We start from the raw sequence: 25,054 nt of genomic DNA on the forward strand, positions 1-25,054 counted from the left end.
TCAAAGAATGGAATGGGTTGTTGTCTATGATTTATGCCATATACAAAACTTACTAAAGTTTCTCTTTATTAATTGCATGATGACATACAATTAACATAAATATTGAACATTACAGTTAACATAAATCTCATTTAAAATTGGTTTAAAATGTATTTAAAAGTCAATTTAATAATATATCCCATTTGATTTCAGTAGCATACAGTAAACTAAAGCATAAGTGTTTATTTAAAGGGGAATTGGATAGTGCCATGTTCTTCATATAGTCAAGAAATTCAATAAAACAGTAAGTAAACCCAATAAAACATTTTTAGAATGATGTTTGTGTTTCTTAGGTTTTGATCTTTTCATGTATCCAGTGTTCACATTGATTTGATATATATGATTTCCATTTTAATGCAATATATATTTTGAATAATAGATTGGCCTGTTGGGAGGGCAATTCTGTGGTTGTAGCACTTTGCTAAAATCTATGTACATTAGGGCATGTGGAAATTAATTTGTGTTTAATATTTCAATGATCTTAAGGATCAGTTTCCAAGTGAATTCAGGGCCATCTGGACACATGATCACCATTCAGAAAGGAGGAACACCGTTTACAGCATGGCAAATAAATAAATAAATATGTGGTTCAAATAATAATAATAATATAGGCTATATATATATATATATATATATATATATATATATATATATATATATATATATATATATATATATATATAATTGTGAAGCAAACTTTTTGCGTGCCATTGGCGTTTGAATTGCATAGAAAACAAAAACAGTTGTGTGGCTTTCATTCTGTGAACTACATTTTTTATACATTAAAAATAATGTGATAGAGGAGATGACGCTGCAGCGCGTGCTAGATTCTCTCTTGACGCTGCGGTGCAGATTTCACGCCACACTTCAAAGTCACGTTTACAGTCGCAAGGGTTCATCTCTGCACCAATCAGAAGGCGCTATGCAAATATAAGGCGGGTCTTGCATAGTTAAGCAAGTGACGATTCGGCGGTTTCCCTGGTAACAGCTATTTAATCCAGTCGAGAAGGCGGAGCTGTGTGTAAACTCACGTTGCTCTCTGGACAATCCAGTTTCCACAACAACAGAAATATAAGCTTAGTTTTCTCTCGTCAAGCGTTGTTTCACATACAAGCCTTTGAGGAGTTTGAGTTTTAGGAGAATTGCTCTCGGTAAGTAAGGAACACATGCATTTTGTGCTGTAGTCTACTCTGTGTTTATGTGAGAGTCTCGTGTTTGGCACCGTGTATCAGGTGCTGCAGTAGCGAGGCTCTGTTCGTATTGTATGTTTAAAAATGATCAATACTAGATCTAAAACAAGCTGCTATTGTGTTTGTCAAGCTGTATTTTAATATGTTTTTGTTCAGTATGGGGGTGCATTAAGGCCAGCGCATGTATGTGTGGACTTGTTTACTTGTTTTCATGGCACTCTCTCAGTCTCTGCTAATGATTCATTCATGAGCTGTATATTTACTATGAGAAACTTTTAGTAATATTTGCTAATTCATGATAAACTGTGTGCACTTAAATGCTACACTGTGGGGACCAAATGTCCCCACAAGGATAGTAAAACCTGAATTTTTTGACATTGTGGGGACCTGCCTGAGAGCCTGTGGTCCCCACGAGGGGGGGAAACATATAAAAAATTGTAAATCATGTTTATCTGAAAGTGTAACAATGCAAACAGATTTTCTGTAAGGGGTAGGTTTAGGGCAGGGGTTCCCAAACTCGTTCCTGGAGTCTCCCCAACACTGCACATTTTGCATGTCTCCTTTATCAATCACCTGATTCAACTCATCAGCTCATTAGTAGCAGCTCCAAGACCTGTAATGGGTGTGTCAGACAAAGGAGACATGCAATGCAGTGTTGGGGAGGCTCCAGGAACGTGTTTGGGAACACCTGGTTTAGGGTTAGGGGATAGAAAATATTGTTTAGTCAGTATAAAAGTAATCGAAGTCTATGGAAACTTCCCACAATTCATATAAACAAAAGAGTGAGTTTAATTGCCAGGAGCTGCGTTTAATTGGTTTGAGTCATAAATGTGCTCATGTTACACTAGACTATCATCTTTCAGGGTTTTGACTTTCCTTTTCTTTAATCCATGACTCTGTCCTGCTCTCAGTCATTGCCTGGATCAGGGCTGTACAGATGGACTGAAATCCAGCAAATCAGACCACCAGAGAAGATCCAACATGGGCAACAAGCGGAAAGCCTCTAGTGAGATCGACAGAGATTCAGGTTTGTCATTTATAGATTTTCCAGCTTTGTGTATTATTAATTTCTCAGCTTACATGAGAAAGTAGATTTCGCAGCCCTTGTTTTTCTGTGTATTATGGTTTTAAGCAAAATATGGTGACAGTACTCGTCTTTTTCAAATGCTGTGGTATGATTATTACTAATCCCCCATTGCTGATTATATTTATACAATATTGTCTATAATTACATTGCCTACAATTATAGGTTTATAACTGCACATAATTACTGGGTTTTACCCTTACAATATTACAATATTTTCTCACTGTAGATGCCAGCTCAGGATATTTTAGTGCTTTGGACCAGACAGACTTTGAAGACATAGGACCAACCAGTACTGCAGCACAAAGCATGCCGACAGCTCCTCAGGTGCCTTTCATTCCTGGCTCCCATCCAGGCATCTCTCCCATGATCGTAATGAACAACCTTGCTCTTAAGCAGGTATGACATGTTTGTACATTTCTGTAAGTCTCCTTGTCTCTGTATAGTTGCTTTTCTGGAAAAGCTTTAGCTCGTGACACACATCTGTTTGTTGCAGTTACGATTTTGTTTTGGTTTCAAAGCTATATTTACTAAATATGTTGGTAGTTATAGCTAATTACAGCCTTTTGCTGCACTCAGCATCTTCGGCTTCTGAAATATTAACTAACAATAAACTGAATAAGCTGAATAAGAGGTTTGTAAATCTAATCTGATAAATGTTTTTATTTACTTTACTCAAGAGTAATTCGGCTAACTGAAATAGGCAAGAAAAATGTGAAACTTCTAATGTTGTACATTTAAATCTATATCAAAAACAGTAATTTATTCATTATTAAAAGGTATTTGAATTGCCCTTTAAAGCAGGTTTACTTACCATTTCAGTAATGGGTTTGGTTTAAGCTGCTGAGATATCACAACACTGTTTCTTCACTGAACTTAATGAATTTATTGGTGTGTTTAATTAAATGTTTCCATGGTATGCAATTGGAGACAGGCTTTGCTTATGCTCTTATTGCATCTTGTGTACAGCTGTTTTCCATACACACGAGATGATATCATTGCGCATTTCATGCATGCTGCCGCTTCTTATCAGTGCTAGCAAGCGAAAACATGCTGCATATCAGAATGAAGTGATTGCTTTAAATATTGTTTTATAAATATTACAGCTAGGTCAATGACAAAGGGATCCGCAATGAAGAAATTAATAACCTGCTACTCATAGAAGTTTATCATTTTATGAGTTGCATTTTTTTTTTAATAAGACTGAAAAATTTGTGCCACATCATTGACCCCTCCTGTTATTTTACAAATTTGCTCATTGATTATTCTTGTTTCAGCCTAACTCTGTGGCCCCTGCACTAAAACCTTGGAGCTTAAACACTTCACTAGATGTGGTTCATCAGTCCCAGCTGCTTTTCCTACAGCCATTCCCTGCAGCTGGTGACTATACCGGACAAAGCTCTGACAAGCAGACACATTCAAGAAAGCATGTTCCCATGCAAAACACCTTTCCAAAAATTTCCCCACATCTTGCACAAGAATCTACAGTCGACGAGGGTCCCAGTGCTATCCATAAGAGGTCAAACCACAGTCATGGTGGAAGACATCAACGACGTCATTACGATGAAAAACCTTTCCACAGTTCTTCTTTGAAGCAGGATGTGTCTGAGACATTTAAAGATCACGATGTAGACCCCAACATTGCTTCTTTAGGAGAAACTGGTCACACTGTTGAAGACGTGGCTGTGGAAAACTCTTCATCCAGTATTTCTGACCTTCAGGAGCCCCACACCACCACTTCACCATTCTCACTTTGCACTGACTCCTTCCTCGCTTCATTCCCTCAAAATAGTCCCAAAGCTTCAGTCACCCAGAGCAGTGATGTGGAGAATATCTCAGAAGCCCTCTCTCCAAGCTTCAGTAAACGCAAACGCTTCTGCAACACATATAACATTTTGAATCGGTCAGGCCTGCTGGGCATCACACTGCGCACAAAGGAACTTATTCGACAAAATAAACGGTCCCAGGCCCAACTTAAGAGTCTGCAGGCTCAGACTGACCTCTTCTTGGAGGCCATATGTAGTGGAGATCCCAAAGTCTGGACGAGATTGCAGCTTATCCTCCAGAACTCTGGAAACAGTGAGAAGATGCCAGTGGGCTCAATGGTGAACTCTGTAAGAGACGCAGAGCAGGATATTACAGACGTGGGTTGTATGGTGTATTAGCAGGTTTGGATTTTATTATATCAGCTGTTGTATTCTGTAGTTTTGTGGAATAGCCACCTTTACGCCGACCTTATGAAAGTTAGGCACTTTAGCAAATTTTCAACATCTTGTCATAATATCAGTTGGAAAAATCAAAGATTTGAGTCTTCAAGTCCGGTTATCACTCCAAGTGTTATCTATCCAACCTTTATTTTTCTACTTCTAAAGAAGGTGTTTAGGTTACAATTGCATCTTTTTTCTGAATAAAGTGATAGTGATTCAGAATTTATTAGCACACTCATATTGAAAAGAACGCTATTAACTGTTCTTGTATTTCAATTGAACTGGTTACTATTTGGAAAGGATCGAGGCCTTGGAAAACCAGAACTGGAGCCCAAAATAGTTTCTGCTCAGAATGAATCAAAATGGAAAAAGTTACTTTTTTTATCACTGTATTTAATAAATGTGTTTTGACAAATATTTGAGTACTTGTACTTAAGTGCACAATTGTTTTTTTAATTCGGATGAAAATGTGAAATTCTGAATCATCCTTTGAGTATTTGTAAAAATATGTTTGTAATAAACATTGTATGTGTATAATGTGTTCTCAATGCATCTCCAAGTAAATTTTCTTGTTATCTATGAGAAAGACTTCTAGACGTTAAGAGTACTAATAACCATTTGTACTGGTCAGAATGTATTTGAAGTAGCACTTCAAATGTGGTTGTTATTTGTAATGCCTTTTGTCGTATTAAGTTGTTTACATTCTTAACAGGTTGTGATTGTCGTTCGGCTTGGATGTGAATGAGCAAATTGACAAATGTACAGGTTGAATTATTTTTTTTTTTCGTAGCAGTCTGTTTTACTGCATGCATACAGACTGCTTGTTGTGTTTGGAAAGCAGGTACTAATAAGCTTTGATGACAGAGGTCAGGTTTAGTGGAGTAATGAATGCACTATGTGATTGCATGTACACTGTGGAAGTGTACTTTGCTGTACAAATGTTATTTTTTTTTGCTCTGTTGTCATTTTCTGGAATGCATATTACTTTCCAAAAATATAAACGTGTTGTGTTGATTTATCAGAACCCGATACTGACATTTTTGCTGTAGAAATCTATGCAATAGTCTTGTTCATTGTACTGAAGTGCAGTTTTAGGTGTCATTTGACTTTTTATGTGCCTTCATATCAAAATAAAGGCATTTTAAATCTATTTCAAGCTATGCCCTGGTTATTAGTTATTTTAAGTTAAAACAATTTGTTTAGTAAATCACGGATTAATGTATTTTAAGATTGAAGCTGATCTCCAAGAAAAGCCCTTAAATTTGTGTTTTGGTTGAAGTCATTTTATATAAAACCCAATTAGTTGCAAATAAATCACAAAAAAAATTTCAGCAGAAATGTTCATCATTGCATGCCATATTTTTCATGCATCAAATACAGAAACTCAATTCACAACAGAATAACAACTAAAAAGGTGTTAGAAAAAACGATTATAGGAAAATATCATGTGATAGTGTAATCGGCAATGGAAATAATCTCCAGCTTCTGAACAAATAGTCAAGATGGATGTGAAGAGTTAAGATGTTTTGATAAGATATGATGCTCAGCCAAAGGATGTTGAGGGCCATGTTTCAAAACATCAAACAGGATTGAGAGCGGAGCAATCGTAAGTGTGCACTTATAATAATTGAAACGCTGACATGAAACTTAATAGTGGATTGCTGTTTTATAAGAGGGTTTCAGTAACAGAACAGTGTGCCCCTCCATCATTACTAATTACTTTGATCATGTTGGACAGATCGCACAGAAAAAGAAAAAAAAGCACACATTTACTGCTTGGTTAGATCATGCTGTAAATCTACATTTTTAGCTAAACTGTCAACGGGGAAATGTAAAGAAATTCTAATATAGCACCAAACTCAAAATGTTTTCTGCAAGCCTTAATGACAAAACCACAAATTGCTTTTATAACTAATAAATAGTTATAAATAATAAATTATAATATTTATAATAAATTTGATCAATATCACACATTTTTTAGAAAAATGACGTTGCTATTAAGTACATGTGCTTTTCAGAAATGAATTGAAAATTAGGTTCTTGTCCAGTAACAGAAATTAGTAGAAATGAACTGAAATGAGTTTAAATGGAGGTAGCAAACATAGGATGAATTGAAATTTAAGAAATATGTATCTTGAATGGAAGTGGTATTAAAATGAATTGGAATTCAAAGAAGTTCACATAACTGCAATGTTTAAATAGTAATGCAAAGTCTCTTATGCTCACTAAGGCTGCTTTTATTTGATCAAAAATACTGTAAAAACAGTAATATTATTACAATTTAAAATAACTTTTCATATTATCAATGTTGAAAATAGTTGTGCTACTTAATATTTACTGTTTGTGTAGATTGTGATGATGATGGATATAAAGTTCAAAACATCCATTATTTAAAGCAGATTTTTTTTGTAGCATTCTAAATGTCCTCACTGACACCTTTGATTAATGTAATGCATTCAAAAATGTTAAGCCATTGAATTTGAAGGATTTATAGTTTTTATATAGATTTTTTAATTCCATTGAAAATCTAACTAATCTAAATGTTACCCACATTTTAGCGGGCCACTTGTGTAATAGCGTGCTGATTACCTAGTGTGTATGTTGTTTTGTAAATACCCATCCATCCTTTAATCCTGGCCTCCTTCTCTGGTCTTACCTGCTGCTAATCACTGCTGCCCTGAACTAGGGCTGAAATTGAGTTTTGGTGCAGTGCTGATAGACATAGATATGGGTGTTTGCTCTCCTAATTTGTGCAGCGATGACAGACATCCACTAAAAAGGTAGATCAGTTGCATGGGCTTATACAACTCAAGTGAACCAAAGCCCTTATCACATTTAATAACTGGTCGACACAGGTCAAATTATGATGAACACACTGATATGGCAAGTTCTTGGCTTTTCAGTCATGTTTGTGATCACGGTAGACCTGCCAGTTCCCAGGTACGCTCTCAACAGTCTGAACTGGCAGAAAAAGGCCCAGAGCCCAACGGGAACCGAAAACATCAGTCAGATTGGCGCGCCAGGTCCTGCGACTCTCTGACAGTTGCCCTTTTTGCAGCTCGCACCAGGTCTGGCCTCGGGCTACTAGTAAAAGCTGCTGACAGCAGAAACCGGCGCTAACTAGTCCGATACCCAGCCAGACGTACAGCATTATAACCAGAAAGAACTGGAGACCTGAAATCAAACCTGAGGGGAGAAAGAGAAAGAATGTTCTCATCAAGGATATCTGAAGTATGAAAGCCTCAAGAAAACAAAATTAAACTTACCAAGAAAGAAGTAACCCGTCGAGAGCGGTAAAAGAGTGAGGAACGTCAGTGGGTTCTCAAAGGAAATGGAGTATTCCACTGTAAGATACGCCACCCCGATTACCAACGAATACAGACAACAGCAGGACGTATATATGCTGAACATAATAAAGTAGCGCATGTTCTTATTTCCGATGCAGTTTCCTGTGAAAAAGCAGTGGTGGTCCCGTTTTAGAATCACTTTCTTACACACTTTACAGAAGTGGCGTCCATTCAGGAGGTAATGGGCGTCGATTCGGTCCGGGCAGTCGGGTGAACAGACTGGAATAACTGTCTCGTAGGCACTCTCAGATGGGTACCATATAGTCATTGTGTAATTACCCAATGCGTTCCCCATGAGGAAGAGAAAGACTGCGATGTGGGCCAGCATGGTGGGATTTAGCGCCACATCTGGACTTCTGAAAACAGTGGGCATGAAGAGGAGGAAGTGGAGGGCGAATGTGACCATGGTTGCAGTGTAGAAGTATGCAGGTGCAATCGTGTTGAGTAGTTTGAGTTTTACCATCCTGAACAACATGCCTGTGTTAGATTAATAAAAGAATGTCTTAATTCAGAAAATTCATTCAGATGAAGATGATAAAATCATACATTTCACCTTGACCATTGTATCAGCAGTTTATCCCAATGACAAATTAACACTACTTGAATGAAAATGATGAAAGAAAGTTATATGTATTGACACTGTAAACTTACTTTACGATGCTATAAAGATTTTCACTGGCTGTCAATAAAGAATTGTTCTAGGCCAACAAGTATCAAGCAAGTTCAAACAAAATGAAGTGGAATGATGGCTTCCTTGGTTTGGAAATAATTATTTGGAAATAATACTTATTTTTGAAATTTAATGGGTAAATAAGTAAGGTGTGAAATCTGTGTTCCTGTATATCTGAACCAAACGAAATTTCTGATATAATGTGTATTTCAAACATGTTTCCCAAATACTCCCCCGTCTTCCGATAGGCCCGCCCCCAACTCGCGCCATTGGTTCAGTCTATGTTGCTAAGTAGGGCTATTCTATAGTCTTTAGTAGGACTAATAAATAAATAATAACAATGCTGGAAGCCACCGTGTTTACACTTTATATTCAGGGATAAATAATGTCTATTAAACGTCTCTGCACATTAAAACTGTGACAGGATAAAGTATTTTAACAGAAAAATGTATGAATGCATGCATCAGCTTGTATAGCCTACAGCACATCAAGAAACGGATATAACCCTAAAACCCTCAATCGCTCAGATATCTAATTTTTATACAGACTACCACCTTACACAGAACAGAATCGACAACCTTTAGGATTAAATATATATATATATATATATATATATATATATATATATATATATATATATATATATATATATATATATATATATATATACCATGTTTTTATTATAATGACGCTGAAATGCATTGTTTTCAGACAATGACAAAAGATGTGATGAAGCATATGGATACATTAACTAAATAGATATATCCTAAAATAAATCGTAGAGGTTTAATACATAAGGCCGATCAAAATTAAAATTCTTATACAAACGTATATATTACAGACAGGGTTCGTGACAAATAGATTAAGGAACAACAAAGCCCGAAGCATCTGATCTGCTTGAAGAAGCTTGATGAGGATACAGGATGAGGATGTTTATTACCTGACGCCGGCTAGAGCAGAAGAGCCGCACAGGAGCGCATCCCTCACTCACGCTGCTAGGAGATAGACCACATAGCCTATAATTCATTCGGAAAAACAGCAAATCAGTTATAATTTCGTAATACTGCGCGCATCTGTTCGCGGTGTGTCTCAGTAGTTTAGCACCGCCTGTTGGTGTGGATACAGCATCCAGCTCCCCCGGAAATAAGAAAAACAGTCAAACCTATATAGCTACACTTGTTATATGGACATGTTTAGATGTTTATTCATTATTTTGTATTACTATGTGAGTTTATATCCATATTTTATATATGTATGCCGCTGAATAATACTGTTTTCCACACATTGTTCACTAACAACGTTCACCAGCAGATGGCAGTGCAAATCAACACTTATTTTAAGCAGATACGTTTATTTAATTATTTCTGCAGCGTTTGATACATGTACAATCATGCATTAAGGCTTAAAATGTGCATTTTAAGATCTGGTTCATGCCAATCTGTGATACGCAGAGACACAAAGTCAAAACTTTTCGTTTTCGTTTTTGTCTAAGGCGTGTCTCTTTCCACACGGTCCCTGAGCGGATGGGCGCTCCCCGAGTGCGCTGGTGCTGATGCAGACAGACAGAAGCATCCTACAGGACATTAACCACGCGTTTGAAAGGTAAGCCGCACTATTGTTATATCCACCTCGCCTCTGATGAACTATTCTCAATTATATCGTACAAGAAAGGATTCAACAAAGGACTCAATGAATCATTCCGAACTTCAACGGCTTTTAAAAGTGGGCGTTTTGATATAACAGTTACAGACATTGCGTTTAAAATGCTATCGCTGCAGAGACCTAGGCTATGCTTAGGTGCTGAACACAGATTAGGGGTGATACTTAAATAATTGAACTGCTTGAGGTGTCTGGAAATACTATGGGCATATAGATGGCATAAGAATGCTTTTGCTTTGGCTTGTTTGTTTACCGTCTCATGTACAACATCTCCAGGAGCCCCGCTGTTTTATTGTGCCAGGGGAGTGCGCACGTTGAGCATTCATTATTGGGAGATCCTAATATTATCTTTTTAAACTTATGGTTGCTGTGCTGCTGCTGTGCTGCTGCTGATAATGGCTGTATTAGTCCTCACATGCTGACAGCTGGGAGTTTAATGCCTGGATAATGTATTGAATGGGGATCAAATCAAAGCTGCGCGTTACAAATCAGAGGATGGGGGCGGATAGATTTCTCCAGGCTGTTGCCAAGAAGCTGTGATGATGCTCAAGCAGATAATCATAACTTTCACAATGAGAAATGAATTCTCTAATCATCCCTTTGAGAATCAAACATTACTTTAACAGGTAGAGGGGGAAACTCACAAGCCTGCCAGGGACATGTGCATGTTATATCAACACAAAATAAAATAAAATAAGCCTAGATTCATTGTTTCATAACAATTAAGCACACTCCCTCATTAAAATGATTATAATGCGAAATAATTCATTTTAAAAAATCATATTTTATATGATTTTAATGTATTTGTATATAATAAAGTGCAGAATTGTAATTTATATTATATAATAGCTATTAAACAATGATTTTACTTAAATATTTAATTAGAGGTCATTGTGATTTATTAGATTTAGACATTATGGTAGTATATTGTTGTGGACCTCCTTTAATGTATACAACTATAACTAAAAAAGTAATGCAGTAACAAAAATACTGCATTATAGTCATGAAACTCTAATGAGAGTAATCACCGTGATTAAAAGGAATTCATTAAAAATTGCCTACTTTAATAAAATATCCAAATGCAATGGATCATCCGAAAGTTTGGGGAAGAAGTGTGCTTCATTGTTATGAAAGTGATGTTACAATGCACAACACTGTTTAATGTTTCTAAAAAATAGTCTTCATTTACTACGGCATTTATTTATTTGTTTGTTATTATGGATTTTTGAAATCGACATTTTGTTCATTTCAACTCCAACTGTGCAACCATAAAGAATTCATGGATGAATAATAACATATTGTAACATTGTGTTATCAAGAGGTTTTTCAGTACCCAGCATGCTTTGCGTGAGCCTAAAAGGGATGAATAAAAGTAGACAGTTGAGTGTTATTCTGTGTGTTTTTGAGCGGTATGAGCAGGGGAAATGTGTGACTGCTTAATGTTCTGTTATGCCACCATTTAGAACAGATTCTGTTTTTTTAGGATTTTTAGAGTTTGCTACTGTGGTGTAAAGTGAAGTTTGTGCTCTTGGACTAATGTATGTAAGTAAAACAAGGTCTCCTCTGCCTTTTACCACCCACCTGCATCCAGATCCACCCTACAATATCTGCTAATCTAACAGGACAAACCAGTATAGTCATGCTGTTCACCAGCACAACTAAGATAATAAATTTGTCTGACCAAGATGTTCCTTCTGCTAATTAAACAGCAGGCGGTTGCTGCTAATGTGATTTTTCGGCTTTATTCCATGTGCTAACCTCGTGTAACACAGCAATCTTCAGTGCAAATCAGATCTTTTATCAGATCAGTTTTTGTGCCACGACAACAAAACTTCTATAAAATATGAAGCAATAAAAAGGTGGATAAGGAAAAAGGTGGAAACAAACCTGCACACCAAAATCAAAACCCAGCAAACATTGGCAAACAACTATGCTAGTATTGATTACCTCTAAAATAGCAAACCACCTCATCACCAGTTATACTTCTTTATGCTCTGACAAGCTAAAATAAGATTTTAAGCCTCTGTGGCATTTGCAAGACTTGTCATGCTTTCGGAAAGAAGCAATCTCTAAATCAGTGGTTCTCCCACCTAGAGATAAATGTCTGACATTTGCGGTCTTCATCAATGGCCAGTGTCCATCTGACTATTAAGGATAAGACACAGTTACGGCACCAGTCACCAGTCAGATTTTCCATCTGCTTTACATATAAATGGAGCATCTTTGAATGATATTCAGCGATGCATGATTACTGTATAAAGCAATTAATAGTAGTCAAAATGTCACTGCACTTGTGACAAAATGGTGGTTGAAGCTCATAACTGGATCATGAATAAATCATCAGAATGAACACCTGCTCTTGGCTGATGTCTCTTTCGGCTCCTAGTCCTTACTAAATATTAGTGGCATCTTGCTGGAATTGGTTTTTGCTTTGCCAGTTGCATCAGAGGGGTGAAAACTTTTGGCTCTTAGCGCAGTGATACTCAAATCTGGCTTTCGAGATCCACTTTCCTGCAGAGTTTAGCTCCAACCCTGATCAAACTCACCTACCTGTGATTTTCTAATGATCCTGAAGACATTGATTAGCATGCTCAGGTGTGTTTGATCTCGCGAGCCAGATTTGAGTATCCCTGCCGTAGCGCATGGTGAAGTCTCCTTTCTGTGTTTCATTTTCATGTTCCATGTTTGTTTGGTTTCTACTTTATCAACAAATACTTTATATATGTGTGTGTGTTCATGTGTGTGTGTGTGTGTTGATATAACCTGCACAATTCCATTAAAGTCTTATCAAGTAAATGATTTTCAACATTTTTTACATTTCAATACAATTGCTATAATACAGTAAAAAAATCATATTTAAAAGCTTTTATTCTTTGTAAACAGCGTAGATAGCATGAAGGTTGCAAACAAAGAGATGCACCTTTAATTTAATCAAGTGCTCACTAAAACATCTCACTTATAGATCAAGTTCATATATATTCAGAAATGACTGAAAGTTGTGTTGTCCAAGATATGTTTTCCAAGTGGATCAGTTCCTAAAGGGATAGTACATCATGTCATTTTTATTCATCTTGATGTCTTTCCAAACCTGTATGACTCTTAATATATCTGTGATATATTATAACAATATTATGATAATTTAGAAAATAATTCTGTACAGTGGCAGAACACGAAATAAAGCACCAATAGTGTCACCAAAATAAATAAATAAAAATAGCCTACACGCAGCTTCCTGAAAATTTGCCAAAAACAACCCAATATTTAGGTGGCAGAAATGCACCATTCTTATTCTTTTTCTGCCATTTGTTAATGTTGGTTGGAAAAACCAAGACAAAAATATGCATTTCTGCTAAGTTTACATAACATATAAACTGTAATTTTAAAATAATATGTTTATGATGATAGTCGTGTTAGTATAAATAGACTAGAATACATTAGTGTCTCTATTCCATGAGCTTTAGAAGAAATGCAAACCGTAATAGCAATCTATAAAACATCATAAACCATAACACTCCAAAAAGACAACAAATAGCTCATTACAATCTATGATGCATTTATATATTAGTAAATGCATTTACTACCATGATTAAGCTTTTAACTAATGGTCTAAAAAGCACGACACTACCATCTTCTGGACTTCATTCCACATCAGTGACAAATATGAATCATAAGCATATTTACCTCATTAATACAATGTGAGGGAAGAGGCAGATGTGAGTAGACATTCACAAATGAATACCTCATAGAAAACAGCTGTTAGGAATCATCCCAAAACCATTCATTTAGCCTGCAGGTGTGACTATATCATGAGAGGCTTTAAACAACCATATTTTACTTCATAATGGGCTTTCTCAGAGCTTGTAGACATGCTGCTTAGTCATTTTCTCGAGACTGCTGCTTTCTCTCCAGTGGTTAGGTGATCAAAAGCTTGTAATACATTCCTGAGAACACACAACAAATAATCCTCAGTAAAATGTGTATTTGGCATTTCTACACAGCACAGGCATGAATATTTGATGGTGCACTTGGCTGAGATTTAAAGTTGATACATCCCTCTGCAGTACACCAAGAGCCACAGAGGCTGGAGCATGAGCTATAGAAAGTTTGCAGTAGTGGTTAGATAATAATAATAATAATTCATTACATTTATATAGCGCTTTTCTGCTTTTCTAAGCACTCAAAGCGCTCTACATTGTGAGGGGTGGTGTCTCCTCGTCCACCACCAGTGTGCAGCATCCACCTGGATGATGCGACGGCAGCCATAGTGCGCCAGAACGCCCACCACACACCAGCTTACTGGTGGAGAGGAGACAGAGTGATGAAGCCAATCAGTGTAAGGGGATGATTAGGAGGCCATGATGGTCAGAGACCAATGGGGAAATTTGGCCAGGATGCCGAGGTCACACCTCTACTCTTTTCGAAAGACATCCTGGGATTTTTAATGACCACAGAGAGTCAGGACCTCGGTTTAACGTCTCATCCGAAAGACGGTGCTTTTTGACAGTATAGTGTCCCCGTCACTATGCTGGGGCGTTATGACCCACACAGACCACAGGGTGAGCACCCCCTGCTGGCCTCACTAACACCTCTTCCAACAGCAACCTAGTTTTCCCCAGAGGTCTCCCATCCAGGTACTGACCAGGCTCAACCCTGCTTATCTTCAGTGGGCAACCGGTCTTGGGCTGCAGGGTGATATGGCTGTGGCTATGGTTGCATGGAGCTGATATGGTTACATGGAGCTGTTTGTCTTCCATAGATTCCTTTTTGCATCATGACATCCAACAGCTGGCATGTAGACAGATTCTGGTCTTGTTTGTCAGTACTTTGTCATCATCTTCGAGATTTGTTGTGCAAGGACCACATACGGGTTTGTTTCTAATATTATCTTTGGTGCAATATTGTCTTGTTCATACACCCACACACATACACAAAAAAGATTGAGGATGGCACCTGAGGCCTTCACACAGTGCAACAGTGTGTGTGTGTGTGTGTGTGTGTGTGTTTGTGTGAGTAAGAAATAGTGACATCCTTGGTATCAGAGGTTAGGATGTCTGACTGAGATATATGAATGACCAACGTCTGGGCCAGTTAACATACCTTAAAGCTTGCTTATTAAAGCTGCAGTTAAATAAATATGAAATAAATTATGGCTCTGAAACCATTGATGAAACCATTAAGTTGACTGAGCAGTTCGTTTCCCTTCTTGTACCAAATGCCCATTTTGCCTGGATTTATAGGTGAAAACAAACCACAGGGGCTGATTTGTTTGTAGCTTATGGAAGTGGTGTCCAATCCTGCTCCTGGTGGGCCAACGTCCTACATAGCTTGGTCAAAGGCTTCAGATTCAGAAACACAAAGATGCTGCACTTCTATTACTTATGAATGGGAAAAAGTGCAGCATGCAAGTCCCACCTTCTGAAAAAAGAGCTAATTTGCAAAGACATCGCATCAGATGATGTTAGAAACTCACACTTAGGACTGCACATGCGCGTTGGATGGTCTAGCCTGAATGATAAGCTTTTCTATGTTGTTTGAGCATGAAAAACAACATTTATTGGACAGTTGTTGTCAGATTTCATTGTTGATTTCAAAGATGAAATTTAATCGTAAACTTGGTGAACAGCTTTTGAGGATTTAACGTTTCCCCAATCAAAGAGTTATATGCTATAGTTGCATGACTGAAATAGATGACCAAGAGGTGTTTCAAAGATGGCAGTTGAGTGAAATGAATTACCTTAAAGGGATTTTGGTAGTTTGTTTCCACCACTGAATAGAAATAAAAAAAGTCTAAAATTGTCAGAAATTGTAATTGCAACTTATTATCTCACAATTCTGAATTTTTTTCTCAGAATTTCAAGATATAGTCACAATTGCATGTTATAAAGTTGAAATTGTGAGATATAAATCTTGCAGTTCTGACTTTATAACACGTAATTACGAGTTAATGTAAAAAGTTAGAATTGTGAGATAGAAACTTGCAATTGTAAGACAGTAGTCAGTCTTTTTTTCCACAGAATTGGACTTGCATTTGTGAGTTACAACTCGATCTCACAGCAATTCATACATATTTTATGAGGTGGCTAATTTTCACAAATCATACAAATTCGTACGATTTGTAAAAAAAATCATAAGTTTTTTATGAGGTGGCAAATTCATAGGAATTCAGATGAAGGACCACACCTAATCCCGCCCCTAAACCAACCCCTCACAGAAATCATACAAAATGAGGGAGGTTGTACAAATTCGTATAAATTAGCCACCTCATAAAATACGTACCAATTGGTCATGATTTATATCTTGCAATTCTGACTTTACAACTCAAAATTGTGAATTTATATAACGCAATTCTGCGAAATGTCAGAATGGCAAGCTTATATCATGCAATTCTGAGAAAAAAGTGATAATTGTGAGACAAAGTTGTAATTACTTTTTAAATTTGTTAATTTAGTGGCTGAAATGGACTTCCATAGGTTTAGCTCCAACACACTTGCCTGGAAGTTTCTAGTAAGTCTGAGGACCTTGCTTAGCTGGTTCAGGTGTGTTTAATTGAGGTTGGAGCTAAACTCTGAACAGTGGACCTCCAGGGGCAGGTTTGGACACCCCTGGCCTATGGCATTATGGGGTGAAATAACATCCCTTTAAGGAAAACGTAGAGCAGGTGGGTCAAACTCAGTTCCTGGAGGGCTGCAGCCCTGCAGAGTTTTGTTCCAACCCTGCTCCAACACACAAACCATGTAGTTTTCCAATAAGCCTGAAGGACTTGATTAGCTGGATCAGGTGGGTTTGATTAGGGTTGCATCTAAACTCTGCAGGGCTCTGGTCCTCCAGGAACTGAGTTTGACACCCCTGATGTAGAGTCATTTTAGACTAGGGGTTCTCAAACACGTTCCTGGAGCCTCCCCAACACTGCACATTTTGCATTTCTCCTTAGTCTGACACACCCATTTCAGGTCTTGGAGTTGCTACTAATGAGCTGATGAGTTGAATCAGGTGATTGATAAAGGAAAATGTGCAGTGTTAGGGAGGCTCCAGGAATGAGTTTGGGAAGCCCTGTTTTAGACCATTAGCAGGACATAATCATAGACGTATAAATGTACATTATTAGAGAAATCAAACAGCTAATTATCAAATAAATAAATGGATACTGATCAGAGTTACTGAAAATATTGATTTTGAAAATAAAAAAATAGCCTATGTGAAAAGAAAGAGAGCACAGATTAAAGGCCCCTTCCGAAGAAGAAAGAAAACTATATAACATCAACACCAATGCACGATTATAAGTGATGCAGTTATATCATCTGTTGTTTTAAATGCTTAGCTTTTTAAAGTTGGGTGGATTCTAACTGTCTGGCAATGTTTTTTGTTCATCAGTAGGAAACAAATAATTCCCAAAATGATTCCAACGAGGAAAAGAAAGACATTATTTTAAAACTGGTTTCCAGAAAACTCCCCATATTTGCTATTAGTTGTCAAACAGCCACACTATCTAATCAACCTATGAATGGCTTACATATAGTTATTCAAATTAAGCTGAGTTAGATGAAAGTAGGCTATTGCATCATCAAAAAATTACTTCCTTTACCTTTAATATTGGCTTGGCTGATGCAGTTTACATGTTTGTGTGTGTGTGTGTGTGTGTGCGCGCGCGTGTGTGTGTGTGTGTGTGTGCGCGCGTGTGTGTGTGTGTGAAAGAGTGAGTGATAATCCAGATTGCTGCTTTGATGTCACATTACTGCATTTATGACTCACATCCTTTCTGTTAAGAATAGATCTTAATAGAACATAAAGAACATACTGAAATAATCAACACTGCACAGTTTATGCAGTAAGACAATCTATATAAGTATGCATCACTCAAAAAGATAATAGCATGGAACAATGGGAAACTATAATTAGCATGGTTAGCTTAGGCAAGCATCAGTTACGCAGGGCCATGCATGGCACCCTAAGTGAAATCCTTGTGTATAGTTATTTTACAGACGTGTCATTCATTTAAAAATATGTAATTTCAATATATCCTGCATCAAATATTTGTATTTCTCATCACCATCTTTTCTTATGCTGAAAGCAAGGAACAGGTAGGACTAATAAATGAACAAATCAGAATGATCATAAATAGGCCTGCTAGTTTCCTAATCAGAAATTGGACATTAACAGCGTATTTACAACTATAAAACTAATTTTGGCTGCGTCTGCATGAATGTAGATACATTTGAAAATGGCGTTTTTGTTTTAAAACGCTCTCCGTCCAGGGGTGCGTTTCCCAAAAGCATCGTTAGCTAACTATTGTGGTAAGTCCCATTGAACTCTATTGATAACGACGTAACTTGCGACCATAGTTGCTTTTGGGAAAAGCACCCCAGATTAGCGTTTTCGAGCATTTTCCAAAAACTTTAAAATTGCTTTACTGCGCATGCTTAAATCCTCACTTAAATCCTCACTTAAACCTCACTGAGATGATTCAGATGGAACCGACATGATACTATTTTATGCAATTCTTCTGGCAGGATCATTTTATTTAGGAAAATATCTCACCATTTACTACCGCGTTCAGGTTGCGCTCAGTCATGATTGTATGTCTGCTTTAAAATGCAATTACCCTCTTGTTTGCAGCACACAGCAAACGCAAGTAAATTTTCTGTCATCTTTGCAGCACTGTGAAGAGTGTACAAAGTAACACATTCGTAGCAATAGTGTGAAAGTGAATAACACATAACAGGGACAATACTGGTATAAACAAAGATATCTATTGGCACAATATGTGTCACATGACTAAACATGCGTCATTGTTTTCAAAAGCCTCTGTTTTCACAGTCCACAATACAATGTAAAAATTTGCGTTTTCAAATTTATCCACTTTGGAGAGCGTTTTTAGAAAGCTTCTTGATAAAGCTTCTTTGACATAAATGCCATCTCAGTATGGACGAAAGGGCAAAACGGAGAGAAAAGATGCGTTTTCAAGTGAAAACGTATTAGTGTGGACAAGGTCTTTGATACCCATTGTTTTCAGCCTGGGCAGGCCATAAACTTGAAACATGGTGGAGGAGAGAAACAGTTGTAGTACTGTTGATTTTTATTTGTTTTTCCCACATCATCTGTATTGCTTTCTCTTGTCATATCAGTCATGTGTATAAATAACCATTTGACGCAAATTGTATGTGGGTCAGTGACAAAAAGGGGTTGGTAAGATGAGAAATTCAAAAATCTTTTAAAAACATGTTTTAAAAGCATGCATCAGTTATTTTAAAATGTACACAGCGTGTTTATGTTGATTTTATGGAATTAAAAATGACATTTGCACAATTTATTTTACAAAAGTTCAAACTGAATGTACAGGAAAATGTCAAATGGTGTAACCGCCAAAGAATGAGAAATATAAAATATTTTATCCACCTAGATGCCATGTAAGTTTACTATCACACGGAAATAGATTTTATTAGAGTTATCGGTAACACTTTATAATAACGTTCAGTTATAAATCATTTAAAAGTGATTAGTTAATGATGAACTAATCATTTACAAAACATTCATAAGCGATTAATAAGTTGTATGCTAACAATTTGTCTATTTTTTGTTAATTCATTTACAAGTCGTTTACAAGTAATTAGATTTTGATGACCTAATCATTTACAAAACATGATTATACATTCACGGTAACACTTTATTTTAGGGTCTCTTAACTAGTTGCTTAGTAGCATGCATATTACTACAATATTAGCCATTTATTAGTAGTAATTAAACACATATTAATGCCTTATTCTACATCCCTAATCCTACCCAATACCTAAATTTAACAACTGATGAGTAGTTTACACTTTAGATTAGGGGATGCAGAAAGCTTTGTAAATTATTTATAATGTTTATTGAGTTAATAGTACAATGCTGACATTTCAATGATTTATAAGTGATTAATAATATATTAACTAGTAACTATTAACCATTAAGGATCTGTTTGATTATTTCATGAAGCTATTTTTTAAAGATTTATGACAGATTTGTAAATCGTTAGCATATTACTTAATCATTTGTGAATGTATAGACATAGTTCATCATCTAATCACTTGTAAATGATTTATAACTTAATCTACAAAACATATATAAAAATATTAACATCACATTAATCATCTATGAACGCATAGTCATGTTTTGTATATGATTAGTTCATCAATAGCTAATTACTTGTAAATGACCTGTAAATTAATTAACAAAACATACACAAATTGTTAGCATATAACTTATTAATCGCTTATGAATGTTTTGTAAATGATTAGTTCATCATTAACCAATCACTTATAAATGACATATAACTGAATGTTATTATAAAGTGTTATCGAGTTATCTCTAAATGTAAATTTTAATGCGTTTTTTGCAATATTTGGCGGGACATCTGAAAGAAGAAAGTCATATGTAACTTGCATGGCTTGAGGTGAGTAAATCAGGTGGTAATTTTCATTCTTGGGTGAACTATCCCTTTAAAATTTTAAGTGAATGGAATAGAAATATGCATTAAAGCTAAACATTTAAAAAAAAATGTAAACTAATGTTGTGCAACATAATTATGTTATCCTAGACTTACAGAGCTTTAATAATAAAGTTGTAGATAAAACCACTTTCTCAAAAAATATAACATTAAACACTTGAAAATAGTTTCAAATAGTAGGTTAGTTTATATTACATCTTTAATCAGCATCTAAACTATTGATATTTGACTAAATAGGGCCCCTAACAGAAAGGCTTGTAATAGAAGTCAAATGGTGTGACCAGTTACACCACTTGACATTTCAATTCAAAATGACATTTGACAGGCATTATCATGGACACCTATGTAAGTACATGGCCTTGGTGGGAATATTTCAAGTGTAATTTTTAAAGTTAATACTCATTTTTATAATGATGATGAATTATCAGTGTATTCCTGAGGTCATACCATTTGCATACCTAAGAATACCTGACCATACCCTAAAAATGTCAAATTATCTCACATTTTAAAGAGAGTTACTAACCTTTGAATACAGCAGTTAGTATCACCAGAGGTCCTTCTCACATGATCTTTTTGCAAAATATTAACAAAATGGCTCCTTGAATGGTGATTACACCACCTTGACACTCAAGGAATTTGACTTGATTCACATAATTCCCCAAATTAATTATAATATTCAGAACAATGGTGCTCCATTTACTTTTATTTACTATTTAATAGTACTAATGTAAGATTATGCCAAACTAGATGATCTGGTGGTTTATTGAGAATTTCACCTTTTTTAAATAAGATCAGTTATTTGGTACAAAGTTTTTACGGTTACACCACAATGACATTTTTCCAATCATCTCCCAAATATTCTCTCAAAATAAATTAAAACCAGAAATTTTAGACTTGGTCCACAAAAAAGAGAATGCATGCAATTATTTGCACATTTATTTTAAAATTGTAACCCTTTTAAATTTAATTAAACCATATGGACACAAAAAAAAGAGTGTCATGTCATTGACCCATGTATAGTACACCGTGAAAACAGCATATTTGACCAAAATTCCAGCATCATCAGCAAGCTGAATGAATGCCAATGAGTGAGACATTACATTTTAGTAAAAATATTGGTATTTTATTAAAAATGTTGATATTTAGCCAATGGATATTGACAAAGTATTTCCTATACATTTTGACTTTAATTATAGGATTTCCACAGTAAGTGGGCAAGAATGAACTCATGAGTAAGACGTCCTCCATGATTCCTATTCATTCCGACAACAAAGCACTTGACAAACTCGTAATTACAACTTCAGAAATTTCTGATTGCACATAAAGGCAGCATAAACAGATATAATGAAACTGAACTCAAAGTACCAAACTTAACAGACAAGACGCCTAGGGGTATTTTGAAAAAATTCCAACCATAAGTTTTAGGGTGCATTATAATAGTGTCCTCCAAAGTGGACTTCATAATATTTGAATGCTCAAATAAGTGAGATTCCAAATTGTAGGGAATGCAATGAAAAGCACCGCACATGGCACAGGGAACATACAGTATGTAGAAAGGGGATTTTAAAATAGGGATTTAAAAAAACATTGCGTGGATTTTTATCATTATAGGATGGATGTGTACACACACTTCCAACACAAATTTATGTTCAAACAACTTGAAAAGGGAATTTTGCATCCGATGACCCCTTCAAATTAACCATATCACACTTATTTTCACATTATACATCACAACTGTTATTTATCAGGCTTTTAAGTACTATGCATTTTACAATAATTTACATATTGGGCACCTAGAATCTGTGTGATTCAAGTGTCATCCGTGTTTGATGATGTAGCAGGGCATTCCAAAGGAAAAAAATATTATCAAGTGAAGTTAACTTCTACAGAAACCCCATGCTGAGTTTGTAGGGAGCTGTGAAACTGCGTAGGGACCCTGTGAATTGTAACACGGTTTTAAACATTGATGCTCAGCAGCATTTGTGCTGTGGACACGGACACACAGTAGGCAATAGAAGCCACCAGTATGCAACCTAGCAACTGCTTAGAAACATGCTACAAACACTCAGAACACCTTGGAGACCCTAAGAAAAATTATAATTGCTATACTACAATAATTCATATCTATATTACTATAATTGTTATCTTCCACTCTTATTCCTCATTGCATAATAGCAGCTTTTATTAGGTTGTTCTTATCTAATGAGCATATTTAATTGCAGCAAGGCTTTGTCATGTAGATTCATTATTTCACCAAGTCTGCTCCAGGCAGAAAGCCCTTATGACCTCTAGAATGATGAGAATGTGAGTTGTGGATGGTGGGGTGTCTAGAGGAGGGCTTCTTTCATCTTGGCAGGATGCTCCCTGGATATTCTGTGGCTAATCTATCCGTTCAGTCACAGCGAATCAAGCCAAGGGATTCCCGTCTGAAGTATGAGTGGGAAAAGTAATGCAATATTTCCTGCCTAGCAGGGATTTTCAGTAAGTCAGTGATGAAATTAGACTTTTTTAAATAAAAAATGTATTCAAAAATACAGTTAAATGGAATTAAAATATATATATATATTCTTATTTAAAAATAGATTATTGAAAGAAAACATACGCAGATTAGCATTTTTTATTTTTATATTTTTTGTAATATATATATTAAACACACAGATACACAAATATATATACATATATCATTATTTTTTTAAATATTTTTAAAGAAGTTTCTTATGCTCATCAAGGCTGCATTTATTTGATCAAAAATAAAAAAAAGAGTAAAATTGTTAAATATTATTACAATTTAAAATAACAGTCTCTATTTTAATGTACTAATAAAATAAAAAATAAAATATATTTTATTCCTGTGTTCCTATAAAACTGAATTTGATCTTTCAGAAATCATTCTAATATGCTGATTTATTGTAAACAGATGTGCTGTTTTTTTCTAATACCATCTGAGATACTTTTTTCAGGTTTCTTTGGTAAATAAAAAGATCAGCATTTATTTAAAATAGAATTAAAATTCAGTTTTGCATCAATATTTCAAATTGTAATAATATTTCACAAAATAATTTTTTTCCTAATATATATATACAGTATATATATATATATATATATATATATATATATATATATATTTGTCACGGTGCAAACACGTGGAGGATAGAGAAACATGCAGACGAGGAGGGAAACTTAAATTAGCAGTCTTTAATGACTCCAAACAAGGCAGGGCAAGACAAGGCAAGGCTGACACAGACAGGAACACCAGGGAGTAACGAGTAGACCACACGAAGCTGAACAGGCAGGAACGTAAATACACAGGTTAATTACACAAACACAGCTGGACAATAATTAAATAATAATCCCATTAAACAAGGACAGGAAACAAACCAAATATGGACACAAGAGGCGGGAACACATGACACACACGACAGAGGACTGACACAACACATAACAGTTCCACCGGGGAGGAGGGGTGGGACCTCTGGAGGCCCCTCAGGACAGACATGGACAGGATCACAGGACGGGGACCTCTAGAGCAGAACAGACAGAACAGAGGCCATGGCGAAGCAGAGAGCTCTGTAGGCCATGGCGGTGCAAGGAGCTCCGAAGGCCATGGCGGAGCAAGGGGCTCAGGAGGCCATGGCAGGTCGTCCCTCGGCGAGGCCACTCCTGCCGAAACCCTTCTACACCCCCCCCCCCCCCCCCTCCAAATTTCCATGGGGCATCTAGGGGGTATCAGGAGCCCTCATGTCCTATTTGAGTCATGTCCTGTCCTGTTTGAGCTAGACAAACAGGACAGGACAGCCCACACAGGGCTAAACACACAGGAACAGGAAGCCCTCCTGGGCTAGCTTGGAAGCTGAGGCTTCTTCTGGGCATGACAAAGAGTCAGGGGCCCTCACAGGGTCCCTCAGCAACCGCTTCCACTTCAACGACAAGGAGAGGCAGGCGGCTGGGAATGGCCTCCGTGGCCACAACCAGACGAGCCACCCGCCCCCGATGATTTTCCACGGACAAGACAAGACATGATGATTAAAACTGTTCCTGTGAGCACAACAAGACCTAAAACGACACTCCTGGCCGGAACTAGGGAACTGGAGTCATCGGCGGGCCGGTGGGCTTGAGTCACATGCACTCCAGGCGGGCTTGCCACAGTGCTAGGGAGAGCCGCGGACAGCGACGGCGATCTCAAGCGAACGGCGGGCTTGGGTGAGCCGCGGATGGCGGCGTCGATCTCCCGCGGACTTGAGGAAGCCTCGAACGGCGGCGTGACGGAGGGAGCCGCGGAAGGCGGACTTGAGGCAGCGGCAACCTGTGAACATGACCGAGGAGCCACAGACAAACAAACAGGAACAAAACAAAAAAGCTTTCAAAAACGGAAAACAAA

General features: G+C 36.7%; 3 protein-coding genes across 3 annotated transcripts in view; 2 read left to right on the plus strand and 1 right to left on the minus strand.

Annotated features, from left to right (window-relative positions):
- Positions 1-1,038: 1,038 nt before the first annotated feature.
- On the plus strand, positions 1,039-5,838 carry LOC306849993 (CLOCK-interacting pacemaker-like). The gene is made up of 4 exons (XM_079385398.1): positions 1,039-1,190; positions 2,141-2,256; positions 2,543-2,712; positions 3,591-5,838. The coding sequence occupies exons 2-4, from the start codon at positions 2,211-2,213 to the stop codon at positions 4,476-4,478; spliced, it is 1,104 nt and encodes a 367-aa protein (XP_079241524.1). The 5' UTR covers positions 1,039-1,190; positions 2,141-2,210; the 3' UTR covers positions 4,479-5,838.
- A 902-nt stretch (positions 5,839-6,740) lies between these two features.
- Positions 6,741-9,654, minus strand: zdhhc22 (zDHHC palmitoyltransferase 22). Its single transcript, XM_079386657.1, has 3 exons — positions 9,478-9,654; positions 7,787-8,344; positions 6,741-7,706 (listed from the first exon to the last, which is right to left on the minus strand). Exons 2-3 carry the CDS (start codon positions 8,340-8,342, stop codon positions 7,420-7,422), a joined length of 843 nt encoding a protein of 280 aa, XP_079242783.1. The 5' UTR covers positions 8,343-8,344; positions 9,478-9,654; the 3' UTR covers positions 6,741-7,419.
- LOC306850792 (calcium permeable stress-gated cation channel 1-like) overlaps positions 9,484-25,054 on the plus strand; it is a 55,640-nt gene continuing 40,069 nt past the window's right edge. Inside the window, exon 1 of the mRNA XM_079386656.1 lies at positions 9,484-10,139. Within this exon, the coding sequence (XP_079242782.1) occupies positions 10,090-10,139 (50 nt within the window). The 5' untranslated portion in view covers positions 9,484-10,089. The remainder of the gene's footprint in view (positions 10,140-25,054) is intronic.

This window comes from Barbus barbus, assembly GCF_936440315.1.
Source record: "Barbus barbus genome assembly, chromosome: 30".
In the NCBI taxonomy this organism is placed as follows: Eukaryota; Metazoa; Chordata; class Actinopteri; order Cypriniformes; family Cyprinidae; genus Barbus; species Barbus barbus.